The 21,686-nt window shown below is 45.4% G+C and overlaps 1 protein-coding gene across 3 annotated transcripts; it reads right to left on the bottom strand.

Annotated features, from left to right (window-relative positions):
- Nucleotides 1-608: 608 nt before the first annotated feature.
- Nucleotides 609-19,862, bottom strand: LOC128810783 (hexokinase HKDC1-like). 3 transcript variants are annotated; one of them, XM_053983917.1, is made up of 18 exons: nt 19,629-19,862; nt 15,964-16,126; nt 12,864-13,012; nt 12,642-12,761; nt 11,765-11,860; nt 10,591-10,690; nt 9,789-9,972; nt 9,323-9,478; nt 8,360-8,593; nt 7,247-7,551; nt 6,824-6,972; nt 6,615-6,734; nt 5,051-5,146; nt 4,866-4,965; nt 4,111-4,294; nt 3,285-3,440; nt 2,367-2,600; nt 609-1,744 (listed from the first exon to the last, which is right to left on the bottom strand). In XM_053983917.1, exons 1-18 carry the CDS (start codon nt 19,689-19,691, stop codon nt 1,600-1,602), a joined length of 2,754 nt encoding a protein of 917 aa, XP_053839892.1. In that variant the 5' UTR covers nt 19,692-19,862; the 3' UTR covers nt 609-1,599. The 3 variants fall into 3 exon arrangements, with proteins under 3 accessions (XP_053839892.1, XP_053839891.1, XP_053839890.1); XM_053983915.1 differs by lacking the exons at nt 11,765-11,860; nt 12,642-12,761; nt 12,864-13,012; nt 15,964-16,126; nt 19,629-19,862 and having other exon boundaries at nt 1,632-1,744; nt 2,367-2,578; nt 10,591-10,684; XM_053983916.1 differs by lacking the exons at nt 4,111-4,294; nt 4,866-4,965; nt 5,051-5,146; ... (10 more) ...; nt 15,964-16,126; nt 19,629-19,862 and adding an exon at nt 3,978-4,051.
- Nucleotides 19,863-21,686: the final 1,824 nt, after the last annotated feature.

Here is a 21,686-nt window from a genome sequence, read left to right on the forward strand (position 1 = left end):
AAGTGGAAATTATTTGCAGGTATCTTCTACCCATCCAGTAACTCCAACACAGACACAGAGCTGTTGACACATTTTGTTTTTTTAAAAAAAAACACAAAACAGCAAAAGTCTGTAGCTTCCAATTTTGAATTTGTGATTGCTAAATTTAAACCCAGCAGCAGCCTTGTTACAGATTATTACATAAACCCAACTGCTTATCCCCCTGCACCACAGTTGCTTTTGACCTAACTAGGTTTAAAGCACATTTCTTGGCCCCACTTTCTGCTGTCAGCCCACAAGGAAGCAAATACCCACAAAGAGAGGATTAAAAGGGATACAGGAATGCTTGAGAAGAGAGAACTGGCAGGACACAGATTTGCAGCTTCTCTGTACCATATTATTGTTTTGGTTTGCTCTGGGTAAATCAGGTCAGGGACATTTGGTCACACAAAGCCATGAGATCTATCCACAAACCCCCTTCACAATCACTGAAGTGCTGCTGGGTACCACTTACAGATTTATATTTAAATAAAGGTTTAGGTTTAAAAATTTACGTTTTAAGAAAGCTCCCACTTGCCTGCATGTTCTTCCCACAACTCAGATGATGCACTGGACAGGGAAGCAAAGGCTCAAAACAACACAGATTTATTTACAAACACACTACAAACAGATAGAGCAGCAGGCAACAGAAAATGAAAACCAAGGATAAACTCCTTTGCACAAAATTGAAACAATTCTCTCAGGAACATGCAAGAAGATAACAGAGGGAAAACAAAGAGGAGACTTTCAGAAATTTAGGTGATTTTTTTTTCCCCCTCTACACACTATTTTGGTGGCCTGTTTGATACCCTCTATGCAGCCCTGACACAGACATTGCAGACTCTGTAGCTCCTTCTACATTCTCTGTTTCCTCCAGTATCAAAAGAATCAGTCACAGTCAGACTCCATGCAGCATTGGTTTAGCTTTATGTGACTCAGATGCACGGACATATTTTGACACAAACTCATATTCTGTGGAATCCCATTTTTTTCCTTTACATTCCTCTATTAAACATGCCTCCTGTCCTCGGGGAAGTATTGCATTACATTTGCAACCGGTGCAGCAGCGGGGGAGCATCACTGACCAAAGGTCCATTCATTTATTTCACCTGCAAATTTATTGTAAAACCTGTGAAGCATTGAACAAATGCGTCCACTAGATAAGATGCAACATCAGAATCTCAATATTCTTTTAGCCAGGGCAAGACAAAACAAAGCACACGAATCCTAAGAAACTGGTGATAAACTCAGTTGTGGTGCAGTAGCTTAATTAAGATCTTGTAAAAAGACACATTTGGGTTGATTTCATTTGTTTTGTTTTCACTCTCCCACATGCATTGGAGATGCATTGCAGGAAGTACAGAACTGAGTAGACTGTGGTATGCCAAGACATAATGCCAGTGGGGAGCAGAACACTTAATCCAAGTTACCAGAAGTCCACAATCCTGCTTGGTCAAAACCAGCTGCTCCTCAAAAGAAGGTACTTGTGTGCTGGTGTCTGGCAGAGCTATCTGGAATCACCACTCAGCAAACCCCTGCTGCACACGCCTGGCAGGGCTGAAATTACTTGACCACTCATTTCTACTTCTGTCCAACATTATGCAATCTTTTTGCAACTGCAGTAATGAGGGCAGCTCCCTTCCCGCTTCCATCTTCAGAAAGCATGAAAGTCACATCACACTGAGGGGCCAGCTCCTTCACTGTTTCCCGCAGGATCCTAGAAAAACTGAAAGGGAAGGGAGAGAAGAATATTTCAGAATGTTTCGGAATATTTCAGCAGCTGCTTTCTGATCTGAGATCTTTGGATTCGCCTATAAGCAAGGAACCTCAGCCATTGCTTTCTTTTGCTTTTTCTCCTATTCGTGAAAGATACAAATTTCTGTACACAATCACATCCTAATTTTTATTTCTCCACTCGAATTTTGTTCAGCATGATGCCACACACTGCCCACATCTTCAGAGATCATGAAGGAGGTTCTCTTCTCCCAACTCAAAAGCTAATGCATCTATTTCTAGGCCTTGCTCACAGAATACTGACCCACCTCCAAAAACTCAAGACAGCTTTCCATCTAGGAGACTCAGATATTGTAGAAATCTACCAAAACACTGGAAAATAAGTATTAGGTTCACTCAACATCCCAGAGAAAAGAGTCTCCCAGTGGTAACTGGAGTTGACTTTACAATTTTTGCTCCTATGGCTAGGAAAGGGAAATGACAAAATGCAGTGAAATGTGTTAGATCCTTACCCCCTCTCAGGTTCCTAATGATCTCAGCAGAAAGCTGGTACAGGTGTGTTTTCACAGTGAAAACAAGCAAACAGCAAAGGGAAGTGGTACCAAGGTACTCACTGCGGATGGAGCTTGTACAGAGTCCCATCCACTCCAACAGTGATTTGCAAGCGCTCCACACCTCGGTTCTCCCTCTTCTTCTCCACAACAGCAGCCAGCCCTGCCCCACAGAGCCGGGCAGCTCTTGTTGAAACAGCTCCACACACCTCCTTGACAATGATGCTGTCCTCACAGGTGCTGTCCAGGCCCAGCTGCTGCAGGATGCGCCGCACCTGCAGGAGGGCGAGCCGGTCACTGCGCAGGGAACACACGGAGCAGTTAGGGAAAGCTCCAGAGCTGACACAGCTGTGGTCCAAAGGAAATGGGACCACTTCAGCTCTAACCCTCTCCAGTTCTTTCAAGGCTGGTTTCTGTCTCAATTGAGATGGAAAAGCTGCTCCTGCCATGCCCTTTGCCATGTTAGGCTGCATCTCCAGAAGGCACAAGCAGTAATCATCCACCTAACTCCCAGAGCCATGAGGGAGCAGAGCCACAGCACTGCTACTTTAGATCTCAAAGCTGAGACACTCCTGTCGAGGCTTTCCACAGCAGAAAGTTTCAAATAGCCTAGAGACCATTGTAATCATGCACAGATATATAGGTATGCACATATTTGTGTACCACTGACTTCTTGCTTTCTTAAGTAAGTGCTATTTTAAGTCCCACAAGAAACACTTAGCTTGATGGCTAAGGCATCCAAGATAACCCAGGACATGGACAGGAAATGATAATTCATATGGTTACGAAAATAATGCTGTAACTTCCCCAGTTTCTTATTTTTAACTTTTATTCTGGAGGTGGGGGATGCTCAAAGAAGAAAACTCTAACTGACTTAATTGACTTCTTGAAGGAAAGGACTCCACACACTTGCAAAAGACTGTTTTCTAGGTGTCCCAGAAGACTTTAAGGATTTAAACCACGTAAATCTAACAACTTTACCTCTCAATCTGAGACAGGAATTTTGTTTCAAATATGCCTTTTTTCCTGAGTGATTCCGAAATGTGACCTCTGAACAGCAGCCCTTGTTTGGTTAAGTCAATCAAAATTTGCCTTACTATTTCACCTAGGTACATTCCACTGGTCATTTTTTCATACCTGTTGGGTCAAAAGAGGAATAAAAACGTTCATTTAAAGAGATGGCTTTGTTTAGCATGAGGAGTATGTACACGCCCCATGAACTCAAAAAAAAGCAGTCCAAACTTCAGAGCAATAGCCATTAAACTCCATTTCTCAATCAGCAAAAAACTGTTGCAGTGACTTCAAGTGCAAACATTAATTACAATATATTTACCTATGCTGAATGGTAACAGAAGTAGAAACAAACCCTTGCAATATTAAACAGAATATAGTGTTAAAGTCAGAGTCCACACTGAAGTGAAACTCCTCCCTGTCCCCGAATGCATTCACCAGTGAGTCACATCTAATCAATACTGTCTTTACCCAACAAGCTTGAGTTGTATTTTGGCTTTGAAAAATCACCCTAAGAGGAGGAACAAAACATGACCTAGACTTTGCAGGGAAATCTTAAAAGCAGCACTGTTTGGTAATGCTTTAAGATGAAAACAGTGCTGTGGTAACAACGTACATCTTTGTTTTTCACTTTTTTTTTTTTTTTATATTTAGGTTACTTACCAAGCAACAAAAGAAATGCAATATTAAAATTTCCTTTTTGATTATTCATTCATTAAGCACATTTTAAAAAGCAGCCAGTGTCTCTCGAAGACTGACTTTGTCAGGCTCTTGGCATCAGGACCATCACGTTTACCTCTGTTTCCCTGGGTTTAGTGAGCCTTCATCTACTTCTCCATCATATTTTGTCCTGATGTAGTCAATGCAGCCATTGTCACCAAATGCTCCCCATTCTGTATTAATGCACATTTTTCCTTCATTCCCTTCCACTATTTCTATGTTTTTCATGTCCTCCATGTAGCAAACATTGGTGCCTGTTCCTAGAAGGAAAGAAATTACAAGACTTCAGCTGGAAAAGTGAAGCAGCACCAGAAACTTACAGAAGACAATTGCAGTGCTCATCTTAAAGTTCTCTTTGCCACATCTCAAATTTCAAGGTCCCTTCCAACACAGGCCATTCTGTGATTCTATGCTTAGATAGATCAAAACCTGGAGGAACCTACTGGGGGAATAATCTGAAAAGCCCAACAAGAATTCATTCAGATTTTTAAAAATATTTTCTTGTTCCATGGTCTATGACCTGGCTACACCGTAACTATGAATGTACTTGTCAAAACAAGAATTCATGCTCTATCTGCTTGTATTCTTGTACCCTGCATACACTTGTTAGGCACCAGAGAGATGATCGGAAGTCCACCAGGTTGAGGAACTTATCTGCTACAGATGTTGATAAGTTTCCTGCTGAACACCACACAAACCTGCCAAGAACCCCAAGCAGCTAATAATACTGTATATCAAACTCAAATAAAAGGTGCTGCTTCGCAGATCCCAAAGCCCAGCTCTACATAGGTGCTTCCTTCTCACAGTGGCCACTTGTGTGCATCGCTGTACCTGCAATAAGGCCAATCTCACAGTTTGGATCCTCATAGCCACAAGTCATCATGGTCCCAACAGTGTCATTCACCACTGCTACAATGTCCAAGTCAAACTCCTAAAACACAAGTCACGATCAGCAGTGGAATGCCAGAGTGAGGGTGCATTAAATACACCAAAATGAGCAGAAAAAAATAGCTCACATTTCTTCTCCTGATAGCCTCTCTTAGCATATCAACAACATCTTCCCCCTCACAGTCTGTTGCCTTGAATCCTTTTGTCCAGCCCACAAGTGTTCCCTGAAGCAGAAGAGAAAGAAAGTCATGAGTGAAGACAAAGAGCAGATTGTACATTGCAAGCATCAGCTTTTTCTTGCCTCCCACCCCAACGTTTTTTTTTTTTTTTCAAATAACATATTTTCCTGGACAGGTTACTGTGGGTGTCTAGTGCAGGCTGTGCTCGTGTATCTTTGTTACTCAACTGCTGATGGTTGTGGCTCCAAGTTTTCTCAGCTTTTTGTCAAGGCACTGCACTCAGTACCTTCTCAATCTCATTTGGAAAATGCTTTTGTTGTAAATCATCAAGCACCCATCAAACATTAATGAACATCTACTGTTAATTTTTGGGTTGTTTCCTGAAGAACATTTGGTATGATCCCACAACTCCAGGCAACACTAATTTGCTTCTTTTCAGACAACAACCTGGCCTGACAGAAGTTGATTTCCAGGTTATATGAAGTAATTAGCTTTACACTTCCTAAGTGGCTCTGGACTGTCTGTCCAAAAGAAAAAAAAAAAAAAAAAAATAGAAGACAACTGGGAGAAAAAGCTGATATTAAGAAACACCCTCAAGTTCTAGCAACAGTAGAAGACCAAACACACAGAGCAACATATGATGGGAAACAGATGTGTCTTACTCAGTTTGCCATCAATACTGTAGAATTTGCTTCCTAATCATTTCTTAAGACCTAAATGCTAAGCTGTGGGTTTAGAAGGCATATGAATTCATTTCATTTCCACAAAAGGCCAAGTCCTATTTCTATACTCTCAACAGTGAGCTGAAAATTGAGACAGAGCAGACTAACTTCCAGGTTTAGAAGCTATTGTGAACCCCACCAGGACATAAAAACACTCAATAAAACATCAGTCTCTCATTTCCCCAATATCCTATATATTTGACTAGAACTAAGCAGCACAACATCCCCTGCCCCTCTCAGAAATTCATAAAAATAATATTTTCTTACATAGGATCTGAAAAGATAAAAGATATTATATCTGTCAAAAAGCCAACTCTTCCAAGCTGAACAAGTAAGTTCAGGCCTGTCCGCTGACACTCAACAAAAAGAAGCTAATGTGGTGCAGAAGTTACACAGACAGAGCTGTGCAGCACAGCTTGGAAAACAACCTGGGATTGCAGCTGAGCAAGCAGAAGGAGCCACTTGTTATCTGTTGCCATTGAAGAGTTAAGGCAGCATAAGGAGGTTCCTGGGTTAATAAAAATATGCACTTCATGTTGCTGTCATGAGGGCTTAATCTTTATAGAACAAAAACAAGTTCACGTCCACCACTTACCAGAGACAAGAAGTGAAAGTTTGGCCCCCATAGGCAGGTGGGTAACACGGAATGGTAACTTTCTCATGAAACACAACTGATTTGCAAAGTAAAGTAATAAATTCTCCAAACCAACAAGTCAGCCTTGCCCAAAATGATGACATTTACCAAGCAGATGCAGAGCTGCCATCTGACCATTCTGTGCTGCGGCTCGTACCTTGTCAATGCTGGCTTGCCTGCAGGGGAAGGAGAAGGTGAAGCCCAGAGGAAGACGAGCACCTTTAATCCCCATATACTCCAGAAAGTCTGCTATGCACTGGACAATATGGTCAAAGAGCTGGAAGGAAAGAAGAAGCATATAAATCTCACAAGTAATCCCATATAATGGGCCTTGGCTGGATCAGTTAAACATTCATTTAACATTACCTCTTCTCCTGTCCCTTGCATGATCTCCAAAGGAATGGCAAAGATTTTGTTATACATTTGCACTGATCTTCTTCTCCCGCTTTTGATTTTGACCAGCAGAACCCTGAAATTTGTGCCACCAAGGTCAAGGGCAAGGAACTTCCCTTTCTCTGAAGGAGAAGAAAGGTATTTCATTTTGGTACTTCTCCTAGCACGTTTGCCAGTCAGAACAACACACTGATGACAGAACTGTTCACTATGGCATTTATCCCATCAAGTCTACTAGCATGGGGCTGAAGATAACAGATGACACAGCAGGAAGCACCGGTTTGACAACATAAATCCCCCCTGGCATGTGCCAGGTTAATCAGCATACTCCCTCCCCCCAAAAACAGACAAGCAACTTTCCTGAACCGCCCCCAGGTGCTCAAGAGCTGACCTCACCTGTTCCATCTGGCGTCCCACAGACGTACGTGGGCAGCATCTTCACCGTGGCCTGGGCCTGCGTCTCTCTCTTCAGCCCGAGCTCCAGCTCAGCCCTCATCTTGTCCCTCACCTCGCGGAGGGTGCCGGGGGGCAGCAGGAAGGGCGCGAGCGCGGCGTCGAGGCGCCGGCGCTGGGCCGCCAGCCTGCGTGCCACCGCCGTGACCACGGCGGCCCCCCGGCCGCTGCCGCTCTCCGACAGCAGGAACCGCACGTCGCACGTGGGCACCAGCCTCCTCACCACCTTGTGCAGGCGTTTGGCGTACCTAGCAGGGACACAGAGTTCCTGTTTTAGGCTCTCACGGGCCTTTGGGGCGTGGTTTACTTCATCTCCATCTGCAACCAGGCCTCCAACCAGTTTGGGAGAATAGTTGGAGAAGGTTTCTGGTTTGGGAAAGCACAGGTTCAAAAACGGGGAAGTAGTGGAGGGAGAAAGAAAGAAATGAAAAAAACCACAGTGAGCTGCAAGTGTCCTAGAGGCCCAGGAGTCACTTGAGAAATCAACTGCATTTCCTCTGACACCATTATTCCAGGTGTCATGTTTTTCACAGAATGATGAGATTGGAAGAAATTTCAAAGATCATCGAGTCCAACCCAGCCCCAGCACTTCAACTAAACCCTGGCACCCAGTGCCACATCCAGTCTGTTTTTAAACACATCCAGGGGTGGTGACTCCACCACCTCCCTGGGCAGCCATTCCAGAAATTTATCACCCTTTCTGTAAAAAACTTTTTCCTAATATCCAACCTATATTTCCCTTGATGCTGCTAGAGACTGTGTCCTCTTGTTCTGTCAGTGCTGCCTGGAGAAAAGAGCCCAACCCCACCTGAGCACAGCCTCCTTTCAGGGAGTTGTAGAGAGTGATAATGTCACCTCTGAGTCTCCTTTTCTCCAGGCTGAACACCCCCAGCTCCCACCCTGCTCCAAATTCTAAAGCTGCTGGGACAGCTCTGCAATACCTAAGCCAGTTAGACCTCACCCCAAAGCTGAAGCAAAGCCGGCAGCTCTCTGAAAAGCCACACACATGTGCAGATGGAGGCTCTTAGCAATTACCAAATCTCTTTAGTTACTCACTTGGGGTGAGTTTTGTAGAGCCCCCCATCAATCCCAACAGTGGTTCGCATCCTCAGCAGCTTCTTGTTCTCCCTGAGCCGGGTCAGGATGGCTGCCAAGGCGGCGGCGCAGAGGTTGGCCGAGCGGAAGGAAACGATGGTGCAGACGTGCTGAACAGCCACACAGTCCTCCTCAGAGGGAAACAGGTTCAGCTCTGTAAGGATCTCTTTTGTGTTGCTCAGGCCTTCCTTGTACCTAACCCCAAAACAAAAGAATACATCACCAAATGCAATAACGTATAAATCAATACCTTGGCTCAGAAAGAAATGAGAGGAGACCACGACACAACCTATCAGACAGCATCATAATTGGTTCCCATAAACCAGTAATGCGTTTCCCACAGCATTCCCAAAAGTACCCAGGGGAGAGAGGCTGCTTCCTGGGGCTCAGCACTTGCTGAGATCAATCAGCTAGTCAAAAAGAGAACGGGATAAACAATCCAAAGAAGGAGGGCACAAAAACGGATACGCAGCTTCACTAAGTACAACAAAGAAAATAATTCCTGGAGTGACAGTGAGGACCGGGGTCCCTCTTCAAAACATCGGAATCCCAGTTTTCCATTAGCTGATCTATTATCTGTACTACATCTCCACAGCCCCAGTATTCCCACATCAGAGAGGCTGAAAACTGCAGCAGTCATCCCACACACTCAGGTCTCTAGAGAGGTTATTTGAACACCCTGCATCTGGGCTGTTTACCAGTACACTTGCTACTGTGGTAAAACTTTGCTAAAAGTATCTTACACCAATTCCTACTTACAGAAAGGTCAGCTTTTCTCCTAGGCAAAAGCAAGATCAAGCTGAACAGTTCAGGATTGTTCCCAGCACTCACAGTTTTTAACTACACTTTCAGTATCACTGCTGTGCTGGTGACAGACTAACTTTGAGAGTGGCTACTCTCAAGGAACATATTACAAATTCTTACTTTTCCATTGCAGACACGTGTTTCATTTCAATCTTGCCCTTAGTAAGCAGAGCTGCTGACACTTTCCCATTGAAGAGCAGACCTTCCTTTGTCATTTTTAGGAGAATGAGTCTCACAAGTTCCCCCAAATACAGGCTGCTGATCATCTTCTCAAACCTGGAATGGAGCACAGGAAGGAATCCAGGTGTTCACCAGCTCCCCTCTTTAGCCCTCCACAGCATCATACCGGAGCAACCACCTGGTTTTAACAACACATGAGCAACTGTAGCAGCAACTCCTTGGCCTGAAGTAGGGAGCTGGGAAAGGTACTCACCCTCTCCAGAGGGGAAAGATCTGGATTAGACAGAACCAGCATCAAGACATCTCAGGTTCACTTCAGACAATTTCTGTTCCAATGGGGCTCCTGGCAAACACTGGAAAAGCACTCTGAGAACTCAGACTGCAAGTCAGCTAGGGCGTCACTTACAATTGTTTTCCCGGGTTGAGAGATCCCAGATCCAGCTCCCGATCAAACTCTGTGCGGAGGTCATCCAAAGCACCGTCGTCTCCGAAGGCCCCCCACTCCGTGTTAATGCACATCCTCCCTTCATCCCCCTCCACCAGGCTGATGTGCCTCATCTCCTCCATGTAGCAGGCGTTGGTGCCAGTCCCTGTGGGTATTGGATAAACCACTGTTTGTTCCATGTGTGCTTTTTGTTTAAGGCCACATGTTTGGGAAAAAGTCAGCACATTGCCTTTGGAAGAAAACACAAACACATAACCCCGTGGCACAGGATGCTAATACAGGCCACCTGCACCCGTGAAATCATCATTTCACAGTGAATGAAAATAACCTGAAATTATTCTAAGGTTTGACTTGTTTAAAAACATTTTTTTCTCTTTCAAATATATTCCTGTGTGCCTAATCAAAGGCATCATAGTGCATAAAATGGAGAAACTGTGGAAAGCATAGCTGGTACTAACAACCAGACGTGAGGGGAATTCAGCTTTCTCTGGACAGACACAGTAATTTTCTATACAGTCAGCAGAAAAGTTTAGTATGCTGGTCACAACTGAGTCCAGACAAAATGGGGACTGTAGCATTTGACGGCAATGTGATCAGCATAAAAACAGCTGCTTTACAGAAGGCAGCCAGGCTTGAAAACCCATTGTTTTTTCCATTTTCTTTCTGCTCTTTCCTGTATTGTGAAACTCCCTCCTACTTCAGACTTGTAGCAATTCAACAAATGAGAGGGAAAAAACCCTTCATGGTGAGCAGAAAAAATTACCAATTATGAGTCCAACTTCACAGCGCTGGTCATCATATCCACAAGTCATCATGGTTCCCACCGTGTCATTGACCAGTGCCAGAACATCAACATCTATGTCCTAATAGCATAAAGATGAGTGATTAACAGGGAAAAAATGCTCAGAAAGCCTCCTCTGAGGCTTTGAAGCACCAGCATGCAGACATACTCCCTGGGTTGCACTTTGAAAGCCTCAGTCAGGAAAACTCCCTGGTTGAAAGACACTATTTCCTTTTACAACACTCTTCCCACAGCTCTGTAAGGTTACAAATACCTCTGAATTCTCAAGTGTTTCACCAGCCTCTTTGCTTGAAGGATTTGTTTTTCCCTAGTCCCACCTCCTTTGCCAGAAAAGTGACACGTTATTGGTGTGAATGTTGTGATGCTGTGCTTACAGGTTGTGTGAAAGTGCCTGTAACATCCTACCACCTGAGCAGAGCCCACCAAATGGGACAGAAAACACACACAAATGCAGCTACAGCAATACCACACTCAAGTAGAAAGTCCTTCCAACTGAGGCTGTGCCGTTTCCTCTTTACTATGAAGTCATCAAGATATGGGAAGATGCTTTGTATTTCTTATCTGGCGGTATCAATAGCACCAAACATGAAAAGCAAGACTTTCCAAAGTATTAAAACGCAGTGTTATTCAAAGGCTGTATGCTAGTTCAAGGGCAGATTTAATCATGTCTTACTGCTGACCTTAAAAATTGCCATCAGTGGCTCCATCCTACAGACTGAAGGGGACAGGCAAGCCCTGGTGGTTAGGTGTGCCAGTTTGAGGTGATAGTTTCCCCCTACCAACCTTCATCCCACAAGCCAGGCTGTGAAACACAATGTGTGAAATTACAGAGTGTTTTATATCTCACCCAGTAGTTTCACAAGAGGTTCCCTTGGGCTGAGACAGCGGGGCCGTACTGGTGAGCTGTCACAGCCAGCCTGGGCTATCAGCAGGCAGCTGCCCTCGTGTTACCAGAGCAGTCTGAATTACAGCTGTGAGAGAGATTCAGATCCACCAGATCCACCAGGCAGGCTGGGCACTTGCTACTGAGCATCCCTGAAGGATGTCTCACAGCTCCCAAAAGAACCCACACACCAAGAGATGATTTCCCCAGGAGGACGTTCTGTGGCTCAGCTCCTGCAGGTACAAAACTTGCCTGATGCTTCTGGAGGGCCCTGCGCAGAGAGCTGACCACGTCTGTGTCCTGAACTCCTCGGACCCTGAAGTGTTTTGTCCACGCAAGAAGAACCCCCTGAAAAGTAACAGTGCAGTGACCCAAAAGCACACCAAGTTTAGCACACAAACCACAAAGCCAGTCAAGACTGAAGTGTGTGGAGAAGTCCATTATTAAAACTGAGCCAAAATAAGTCAGAGTAGAACATCTTACCTTGGGGTACCTGTCAGTACCAACACAACCAAAAAGGTACAGTCATAAAGTCCCAATTCTGTGAATGTTTCTCCCTGTGCTTCATTTTAAAGCACATGTGGCTTTCCTATGCTGATCACAGTCTAATAGCATTAAGCAAAAGGCATTTGCAGGACTGGAGCCCAAAGCACAGATCACTAGAAATAAGAGAGGCTGGAATGAGAGAACACAAAATAATTGCAACCAGCCCTTCGTTTCCCCAAGAGGTGTCTCAAGCAGCTCAGCTACAGATATTTCCTATTCAGAATCAACTGTAAATACAAAAAAAACTGAGAGTGATTAAAGAAATAAAGATGCCTCAAGACACAAAAGTGCACATCTATTTCTAACCGTGTTAATACAGGGGCACATGGTTCCTGTGGAACTGGGTACTGACTGAGAGCAATAGAGTAGCTTTAGCTTAAAGATGATGCTGCCTTGAGAGGAGAAATGAATCACTGAAGGATAGTCAAATCTAGTTAAATACTAGAAGTCATCCATGCCTTCTTCAGAGAGCTATGTAAACATGACCCCACATAAAAGCCACAGGGTAGCACCCACATTCAACAGCTTCTCCAGATTCTGCAAGGAGCTCAGCTTGACAAGAGCGTTTCTTTACGCATCTTACCTCCTCCAGCTTGGTCTGTTTGCATGGAAAAGAAAACGTAAAGCCGAGAGGTAACTTCTTATGCTTCAGGTTTTTGGCCTCCATGAAGTCTGACAGACAGTCAGCAACGTAATCAAAGAGCTGCACAAGAAGAGAGGAGAGCTGGGCTGTGTCCCGCAGGCAGGCGCCGCGGCAGCAGCGCAGCAGCAGCAGTGCAGCGGCAGCAGTGCAGCGGTGCCCTACCTCGGCTCCGCTCCCCTGCGTGACCTCCTGGGGCGTGGGGTAGAACTTGCTCTCCAGCTGGCTGCTCTGCTTCCCGTCATCAAACACCTTCACCTGGTGGGCACGAAACTGGGAACCGCCCAGGTCCACAGCAAGGAATTCACCCTTCTCTGCAACAGACGGGGGCAGCCGTCACTGGGGATGGAACCCTGGTTACTGAGAATTTTAAACTTTTTGTGCTGACAAGCACCGACCCCCCAGAGAGCACTACATTTAACCTATGGCCATAGAGAAGACTTCCAAAATTAAATAATAGAACTGAAATTATAGGTGTGTAGTTTGAATAGAAGTGTGTAATATCACATAGTAGAAAATGTAGAGTTTAAAGTTTTAGGATATAGTAATATATATAAACCAAGACAGAAGTTTTAAAGTGGAAGCTAGTCCTTCTTCTTTACAAGTTTAAATTGTATTATGTAATTAGATAAAAAAGTCCACATTGTGGGCCACAGATAGATATTAAGTTAAAAGTAAAAATAATTTAAGTGTCATTTCTTAACTAGACAGTTTATCCTTAAAAAGCCTTGTAAAGAGAGAGATAGGTCTCCATTTTTTAGCTTATTAGAGTGAAGTGCTGTAGAACTCACAGTTTATAAAACTGTATTATAAATAAGAACTCATAACCATCTGAATCCAAACAAGAAATACCATCTCACACATTTAATCCCAACCCTCACAAAAAAAAAAAAAAGCAAAGGCTCAACAAGGTGCCATGCTGATGGCCACAGCCCAGGGCCCTCCCTCACCACAGCCACAGCCTCTCCTGCCCCAGCATGGCAGATCCTTATCCTGTGGGCCTGGGAGCATCAGAAAGATTGAGAGCTGGAAACCCTCAGCAAGGCTGTCAGGTCTCTCCTTTTAGCCTGCTATGTAATAGCTAATTCAATTTTTATTTGGCAGTTTGGGTTTGTTCACCCTGCTCCTTCGACAGCAGCATACTTTCAAGCTGCAGAAGGATAAGCTTTTCAGCAAGGAAGGCCCAAAGCAACTGCAAACCAACCAGAGCACACAGGGGCTGCAAAGCTGTCACCTGAAATGTGGGACAATCAGAATGTGGGATCATTACCCGTATCCAGTAGAGGATGCTGGATTTGCAGACATATGTTAAGACTGAGCTCTAGTGCAGAAGTCAGATCCCAAGTGGAGCAAAGCTAATTTGCCACCCAAAGTCAACCAACACAATCCTTTTCAAATGCCTTTTGGTGTTTCTGTGAAAGCACCATTTTGTTTTGCAGGCTTGCTCAGACACAGACATCTCCAGCAGCAAACCTCAGATGGAAGGACAGTTTGGCCTCACTGCTACAATAAAATTTGTTTATCCCTCACACAGGAAAATGCCCTTCCCAAAAGGAAAACACAGTGGTATGTGCCTAGCCTTGCATGATCTTTGTTCCACAGTCCAAACATGATTAAATCTGGTCCTGAAAGGGAAAGAAGCAGGAAATTCTACCTGTAATACCATGGTCAGCTATCAAAGGTGAGGAGGCAGACTGGGTTACTGAGTAAACTGTGACATTACTCAGACTATTAATCCCTAAACAATGAAAAACTGAAGATGTTCTATATGAGTCATTTCAGTCAGCAACACTGAGGGCACAAAAAAACCTCAAAGTTAATAATAATAAATAAGTTAATAATAATAATAATAAATAATGGGGGAATAACTAGCCAAGATTGAGCTGTTTAAACCTGCTGGAAGTTTTAACCAGTCTGGAAGCAAAATAACCAACAAGGACTTTTCTAGAGGGCAAAAACAGAAAAATCAATGTGATACTTAGAGTAGGCACTGTGTCAATAAGATATAGCCCAGCTTGATGCTGCAGCATGTCCTTGGCACATAGGAATGGCCACACAGGCCGGGAGAGCACCGCCTTGGGGGACATCAACTCTTGAACACTGATGACACTACATGCAATTTTCCAAGTCCTCTGGCCTCAGGGGCTCCCTGCTGTTCCAGAACAGCATCAGAGGCCCATGAGACCTCAGGACCAGTGACTGCCACTGAGATTGCAAGGGTTTAAGAAAGTACTTCTTTCTCTCTGACAAAGCTAGCCGAGAAGGAAGAGTGCTCCCTTCCATCCAGTCAGCTTGTGTATAATTTCTCTCAGACATGCCTCATTTCAAGGAACTTGCCTTCAGATACCTTCTTTATGCCATTAAAGCTGTTATTCCTCATTTAACTGCAGGGAAATTACCCTCAGAGGGAAAAAAGTCATGTGGAAAGGTACAAAGCTAACGTTTCAGTTTTCTGCACAGCTAGTTTACACTGAGTCCTGATCTAGGTGAGACACAGAATCCTGCACAAGTTAACTTGGTTAAACCTAAGAAAAATGTCATTTTCTGTCAGGCTGCACTGCCAGGAGCCAGCTGAGGACTTATTTTGGATGTGCATACTTCTCCAAACAAGATGAGCTTTTAGTTCCTATCTCATGTCACATCCTCCCAGAGGACACTACTGCACTTTCTCCCTCTCCGTTCAAGTCTCAGCTGAAAAAGCAGAGCAGTTTCCTGGTAGACCCCATCCAGGAGCAGATCTTCCCAATGGAGAAGGCAAGGAAGGGCAGAAGGGATCACTTTTTTGGGAATTAGCAAAAGCAGTACAGAATTTGGGGATCACAGCTCTGAGGATGCCATGCTGCTGTCACCTGGCAGTTTGAGGGGTTTCAGTGCAGCATCCTGCCCTCCCTGCAGCTCCAAGAAGGCCAGGCCACACATGCCACAGCCACGGTAGACTGCACTACAGGCTCTGAGCTGTAGAGGCTGCCCTTGCCGTGTCCAGCCACAGCTCCTACAGCAAGGCCCGGGCTAGGAACAGATGGGAGAAGCTGCTCCTGAGCACTTACTAGGTCCTTTCCTCAAACAAGCAGCTCTAGGTGAAAATCCACCTGGTTCAAGGAGAAAACCGCTCTGCCAGTGCTCCGCCAGGCTCGGTGTACACGTGTGCTTTCTCCATGAGACAGGCAGGGGCGCAGAGCCCCTGGCTGCTCATGTCTCTGCTGTGCTAACCGCAGTGCTGGCAGCAGCTGGCCCTGCAGAACAGCAGTGCTGAGCAGGGACTCACCTGAGCCATCGGGCAGCGAGCGCACGAACGAGGGCAGCATCTTCACCGCTGCCGTGGGGTTTGTGTCTCTGCCCAGCCCCTTCACCATCTCGGCCTGGAAGCGAGCTGTCACATCCAGCAGGACATCATCAGAGAGGCGCAGCTGGTACAGGTACCTGTCCACCTGCAAAGAGGGAAGGTGGCACTCACAGGAGGCACGCAGGCTCCTTGGGCTCCTTGGGCGCTTCATTTTCGACCTCAGCACCCAAGTTCTCGTGACTGTCAGTGCAAGCAAGCTCCAGGTCATCATCAGGACATTCACTCTTCTATAAAACCTTTGTTTTGGAAATGTTTAATGCAGCCCTGGTGAATTACTGCCCACAAGTTGGCCATCTTTTCTGATGGCTCAGTAGCTTGGCAATCTATGTAAGCCCATGAGATTTGCTTGAGACCCTGACAAGCTGTTTTTGCACCATCCTCTCCTGCTAGAGATGCAATGAACTAGAACTGCAAAGTATGTCAATCTGGTGAGAATTTGACCTCTCTGAGGCAGGTCCAGAAAATGCCATCAGTACCCAAGCGTGTCAGCCACAACCCAAAAACATCTATTCAGCTACTGCTTCACTCCACAGACAATTAACTTTGTTGGCATGCCAGGCTGGAACTCCAAGCCTTTTTCTCACTCCAGCTCTGCTCTCCATTCTCTCGTGATTCTAGGATTACATCTAAAACACATTTTTGTGTGCAATCAATACCCTTTGTTAAAGGTCTGTAACTCACAGAATACATCAAAATAGAAGCCAGTTGAATATAAAAGAATTCAACAGTATCTATGAAGCAGCTCATTCAGACAAACTGGCAGAGAAGCTAATGAGTGTTTATGAACAGTTTCATCAGGGCAAAGTGAAAGGTTTTTTCCTTAAGGACCACATGCTGCTGGGACTGACACATACCTGCAGGAATATAAGTAGTGTGGCCTAGAAACCACACAGCTGGGTACAACAAAGGATTAACACAGGGAAAAAAAAGAATTTGTCTACATCCAGAAGCTTTTCCACTGGGGAGCCAGACTTTGGTGCTGTATGAACATGATGCAGGCATAATAAATGTGTGCTCCAAATAGCTAGGTGTCCACTAGGTCATTGGTGTTTGCATCCCACTCCCCACCACATGAGACCCGGGGCCAGAGGAGGTGGGCAGGGGAGAGAGGTGGGACAGCTGCCAGTGCTCTGCTACTACAGACACTCAGCTCCTGCACTGTGTGCTATGTTGTTATGGTGCTTTATCTGTTCAGAGCATTTCATCAGTCCCATTTACATAGGGAGGTCTGGAGGGTTGGAAGGACACAAACCAAGTCCCACCAGCAATATGGCAGGATTTTAAAGGCTGCATTGTTTAAGCAGGAGGCAATGCAGGTTGTAGATAAGTTGGTCTCTGCTGCAATTTGGACTGGCCACCTACTTTAATGAGTTACCTATTCACAGTCGCATTTTAAACTGATGGTCAGCAATGACCCACCTGAAAGAGCCAGAATCCTGAAAGTCACTCCAGCACTTACTTAACACACACACAGAGGAGAAAGTGTTAAACTACAACATACAATTTTCCTAGAGCAGCAGCTGCCTTTGGATACAGCTGTGCCTTGAAAAGACTGTTATTCAGATTTGTCTTTGTAGCCCTTGTTTGTGCAAGATTTCCTCCAATGGTGTTTTGAAGCCCCACCACTGTGTAGGATCCATCACCTTAGCTTATGCAACCGTACTGATTTTTTGGAGAAAATACAGTGACTGGAGACATACAGCACTCATGCACTCTGACACAGACCCAAATAGCCTTGTGACAGAAACCCTTGTGAGGAAAAAAAACTCTCAAGAGCAATAAAAATTACCATGTCTGTCTGCAGAGAACATGCAGTAGCTCCCTGCTGCCCACAGACATTGCGTTCCCCGCCCTGTTTACCTACAAGCACAGGAGCAGACAGTCCTCTCCAAGGAACTAGATAAGGCAGAGCCCAGGAGAGCCTGCTGGCTCTCCAGCCTGATTTACAACCTGAGCAAGGCCCCGCTCTCATAACCATTTACTGGTAAACACAGGAATGGCCAAGCTGTGCTTAACCAAACTGGTTGCCCTCCTCCCGTGGCACAGGAACAGTGCCTTGCCTCATTTATGGAAAGAGCACTGTTTTGATGGCAGGCAGGCTCTTGGTTTTGCTACCACAGAGTAAATAAGCCTGGGGAGGGAGAGGTGGGAAGACATTCCTTCTTTCTAATAAGGGAGGAATCAGCCCTATTGTGTAAAGCCTACCCTAGGCTACTTAAAAGAGAAGTCTGAGGAACATGTGGTTTCTTGCCTTCAGGAAGGGCTAGCTTGCACCCTGCAGAAAGACTTGGATTTTTTTAATGGGTTTGCCAGAATTTCTCTGCTCCCTCGTCTCCACTGTCCTCACTCAACTACAAGCTGGATGTTTCTCTGCAAAGCCCACTACACCCAAGCACTGCTCCACAAGGTCTTTCTCTTTCTTAGTAAAAGGAATGAAGAAATAGTACTGTCTAGATAAGAGATCAGCTCCTCACAGAGGGGAGGGGCAGCGAGGCCTTTTTGGATTACATTCAATCCTAGGGATAAAAAGGCTATGACTGAGTCAGGGACATGATTGTTGAGATACCAGTACCTCTCTCGGAATGCCTCTCTCCAAAACAGAATTAATGGAAGAAGTCCCCCTTGGAACAAGCCACTCCATGTTTTGGGCACAGACAGGAGAACCTGGAGAGGCTCACTTTGCTGATGAGCTCAGTGATGGAAGCAGATCCATGCACCAGGACCTTGGATCTCCCACCATGCATCCACAGACAGCCCCACCTCCCACCTTTCCAGCCCCTGGCTGGAAAACCAGAGGATGGAGCCTGGCAGCAATGGCCACCTGCCAGCACTCAATGAAGACACCAGGAATACAGAGGACCTGCAGGGGACATGTCCACAACCAGAGGACCTCTGACTCATGAAGCTTACAGGTCTCACATGGTCTTATGATGGACATAAGCCCACAGACCCATTTCAGCATGGCCATGAAAGTAGATTAGGGAAGAGCAACCATTAGGCAGCTGACTCCCAGTACTGACAGCTCCAGATCTGAGCCATCTCGAGCTTTTCCAACTGTAAATAAAGGTCACACCTATAAACCTCAGAGTGATTAGCCAGTTTTGGACAACCAGAGAGGAGGCACAGGAACCTCAACACCAGTTGGAAATCTGTCCTGAATCTCAGCAGACCCAGACCAAAGACCACAGGGGTTTTCCCTATCCCTGCTACGTGACCGATTCCTGATTCCTGCTCAGATTGAGAAATCCCATCATTCACAATACACTTGCAAGGCGATTCAGAAAGAGTCATCCTTTCTGTCCTCTGGGCTCTTCCACACCATGCCAGATAAAGCCTAAGCACTTTCCCTTACTGAAGGGAATTTGCTCCATTACTAGGAGAGCACTTGTAACTGTGCAGGGAAAACCACTAACCAGACCTATTTTCACACTCATCAGGTAGTTTAAAGTCTAAATACCTCCCACCCCGTTTGGCTGAATGGTTTTAGTGGATAATGCCATTATATGGTCTGCATTACGCACTGCAGACCCCTCCGTATCTGGGCAACACAGTTCTTAAAATAGCAATCAGCTAACGCTGCAACTTACCTTTTTTATTTGATCCTCTTTTAGCTTTGTGAAATGGAAAGCTAGCAAGTGGACAGCAAACATTTTCTTGAAGCAGATGGATGAGTCAGTTAGTAGTGACAGAGCTGCTGTGAATAACTCCAAGGTGACAGATCTTTATTCACGAAACTGGAGCTACAGAAACTTCAGCAGAGGCATTTCCCCCCTTGTGGAATAGCAGAGTTCCTGGGAAATTGAGTCCAGAAATAAATCCATCCAGTGCGATCAGGTCAGTAATTAAACTTCTGCCTCTTTGTATCACACCCCCCATCAACCCCAAGTCCCTCCCTCCCCAGCTACACTCTTCATTGTGCCAGAGCAGGCACCTGGAGAGCTGCCAAGCTGAAGGGGAGAAAAATCGATTTTGTTACTGCCCCACTTGGGAATTGTTACCACTTCTCAATGCAGTTGCTACGCAGCCTGCCCCGCTTCATTCCAGGGGCTGACAGGCTCCCACCACTGCCGCCCGCTGCCGGGAATCTGGAAAGTTGAATGGTTTTAGGAGACTTCTTCCCTCTGCTCAGCACTCCCACTCGTGAGACAAGCTCTTCTGCATGAATTAACTTCACTCTAGCTCTGCACAGTGCACCCTTATCTGCAGCTTTGTACCAATTAAGCTTCAGCTGTGTAAAGAGCAGAGACACACAGACCCCTGCCCCCAGCTGGAATGCCTCTTGTGCAATTCCCAGCAGAGAGGTTTTGGACTGATTCTTCTCCCTTCTCCCAAAGCTCCAGACCAGTGAAGATCCTCAGTACTGCAAAACCTGGGGAGAGGACAGATTTACCTGGCAGGCAGCAGTGTAGGTATCAGACTGTCCCACTGGAAGGATGCCTTTAACTGGCAGCACAGAGCACCTACAGCAAGAGCAGCTTCCTTACACCATCAGATTCTGACACAGCCTTTAACCAGCACTCTCAAATTCATTCTGAATACACCAGTGTTTCCAGGATTTTGTCACTGTATCAAGTGATATGGACTAGGAAAACATCACCCCAAGAAAACTCGGTGAAATGCTGACACAAAGGAGAGGAAGAAAAAAAAAAAAAAAGGCATTTTCATGGGGTAATTAGAGGTTCACTCTCAAACTACACCTACACACAATGTGTTTCCCCCCAGTTACTGTTCAGCTGAACTGAGCACAGTTACTGCAGACAATTGTCACCCTAAATTCTGCAGAAGAAGGTAACAATTAAAAATTATTTTGAAAGATTAGAAAAACAGCAGGGGGAGAAGAGGAAAGGGGGAGGGGAGTGCCAAGTAATGTGAAGAAACACAAAGAAGTACTGAGCAGTAGGAATTGTCTAGAGATCCAGGGAAGGGCAGAGGCAGCCAGTCAGTAGAAAGGATGTCTGGCTACATCAGTTCATAGCCTAGAGTGGACCCAACCATCTCATGCTATTGTAAAAAGAAAAAAAGTAGAACTGATCATGGTGGGCTGTATCCTCCTCTATAGGAGGATAATCCAGAGGCACACAAACCAGCACTCAGCTCCATACTCAGCACCAGTCTTGCAAAGAGGACTCTGCCCAGTCCTGTCAGCTATGGCACGTCAAGAAAGCAGGGATCACGAGGAGTTAGCTCTGCTGAACATCAGGAGCAGTCACAGGTCACATATTTTCAGCTTCTGATCATGAGGAAAGATTGAAAGAGCTGAGGGAGGGGAACTCCCTCTGCAGAGACAAATCATAGAGAACCTCTGCTAGGAAAGGTCTTTTTCTTTTTTTTTCCTCCTGCCTTGCATCAGGGATGAGCTCTGGACACTGGGAGATCCTGCCAGCTCTATTTATTTTCCATTATTCTAGAACAAGAGTAAAGCAGACAGAGTGGCTGAGCAGTCCATAAATAGGGCTTGTTCTAAAATTAGGCCTTTGATCTTTGAGAGAAAGAGAGAAAAGAAAGAAGAAAATAAGCCACACTACCAGCCAGAAAGCACGGTTCACTTCTCCTCTATTCATCTTTTAATAACTGCTGGCTCGTTAAGTCAGACACTGACTCCCAAAGGGACTGTCTCTCTCCTCATTGTTTACCCATGCCATCCG

Source organism: Vidua macroura, chromosome 8, assembly GCF_024509145.1.
Source record: "Vidua macroura isolate BioBank_ID:100142 chromosome 8, ASM2450914v1, whole genome shotgun sequence".
NCBI lineage: Eukaryota > Metazoa > Chordata > Aves > Passeriformes > Viduidae > Vidua > Vidua macroura.

What these genes read in the sequence shown, in the direction of transcription:
- LOC128810783 (XM_053983917.1), bottom strand. Translation starts at nt 19,691, where the DNA reads ATGTTTGCTGTCCACTTGCTAGCTTTCCATTTCACAAAGCTAAAAGAG. An exon ending in AACAGACCAAGCTGGAGGAG is followed by an intron (nt 11,861 to 12,641) that starts GTAAGATGCGTA and finishes GTTACTTTTCAG; the next exon opens with GGGGTTCTTCTTGCGTGGAC. An exon ending in CTAAACCCAGGGAAACAGAG is followed by an intron (nt 3,441 to 4,110) that starts GTAAACGTGATG and finishes TTGACCCAACAG; the next exon opens with GTATGAAAAAATGACCAGTG.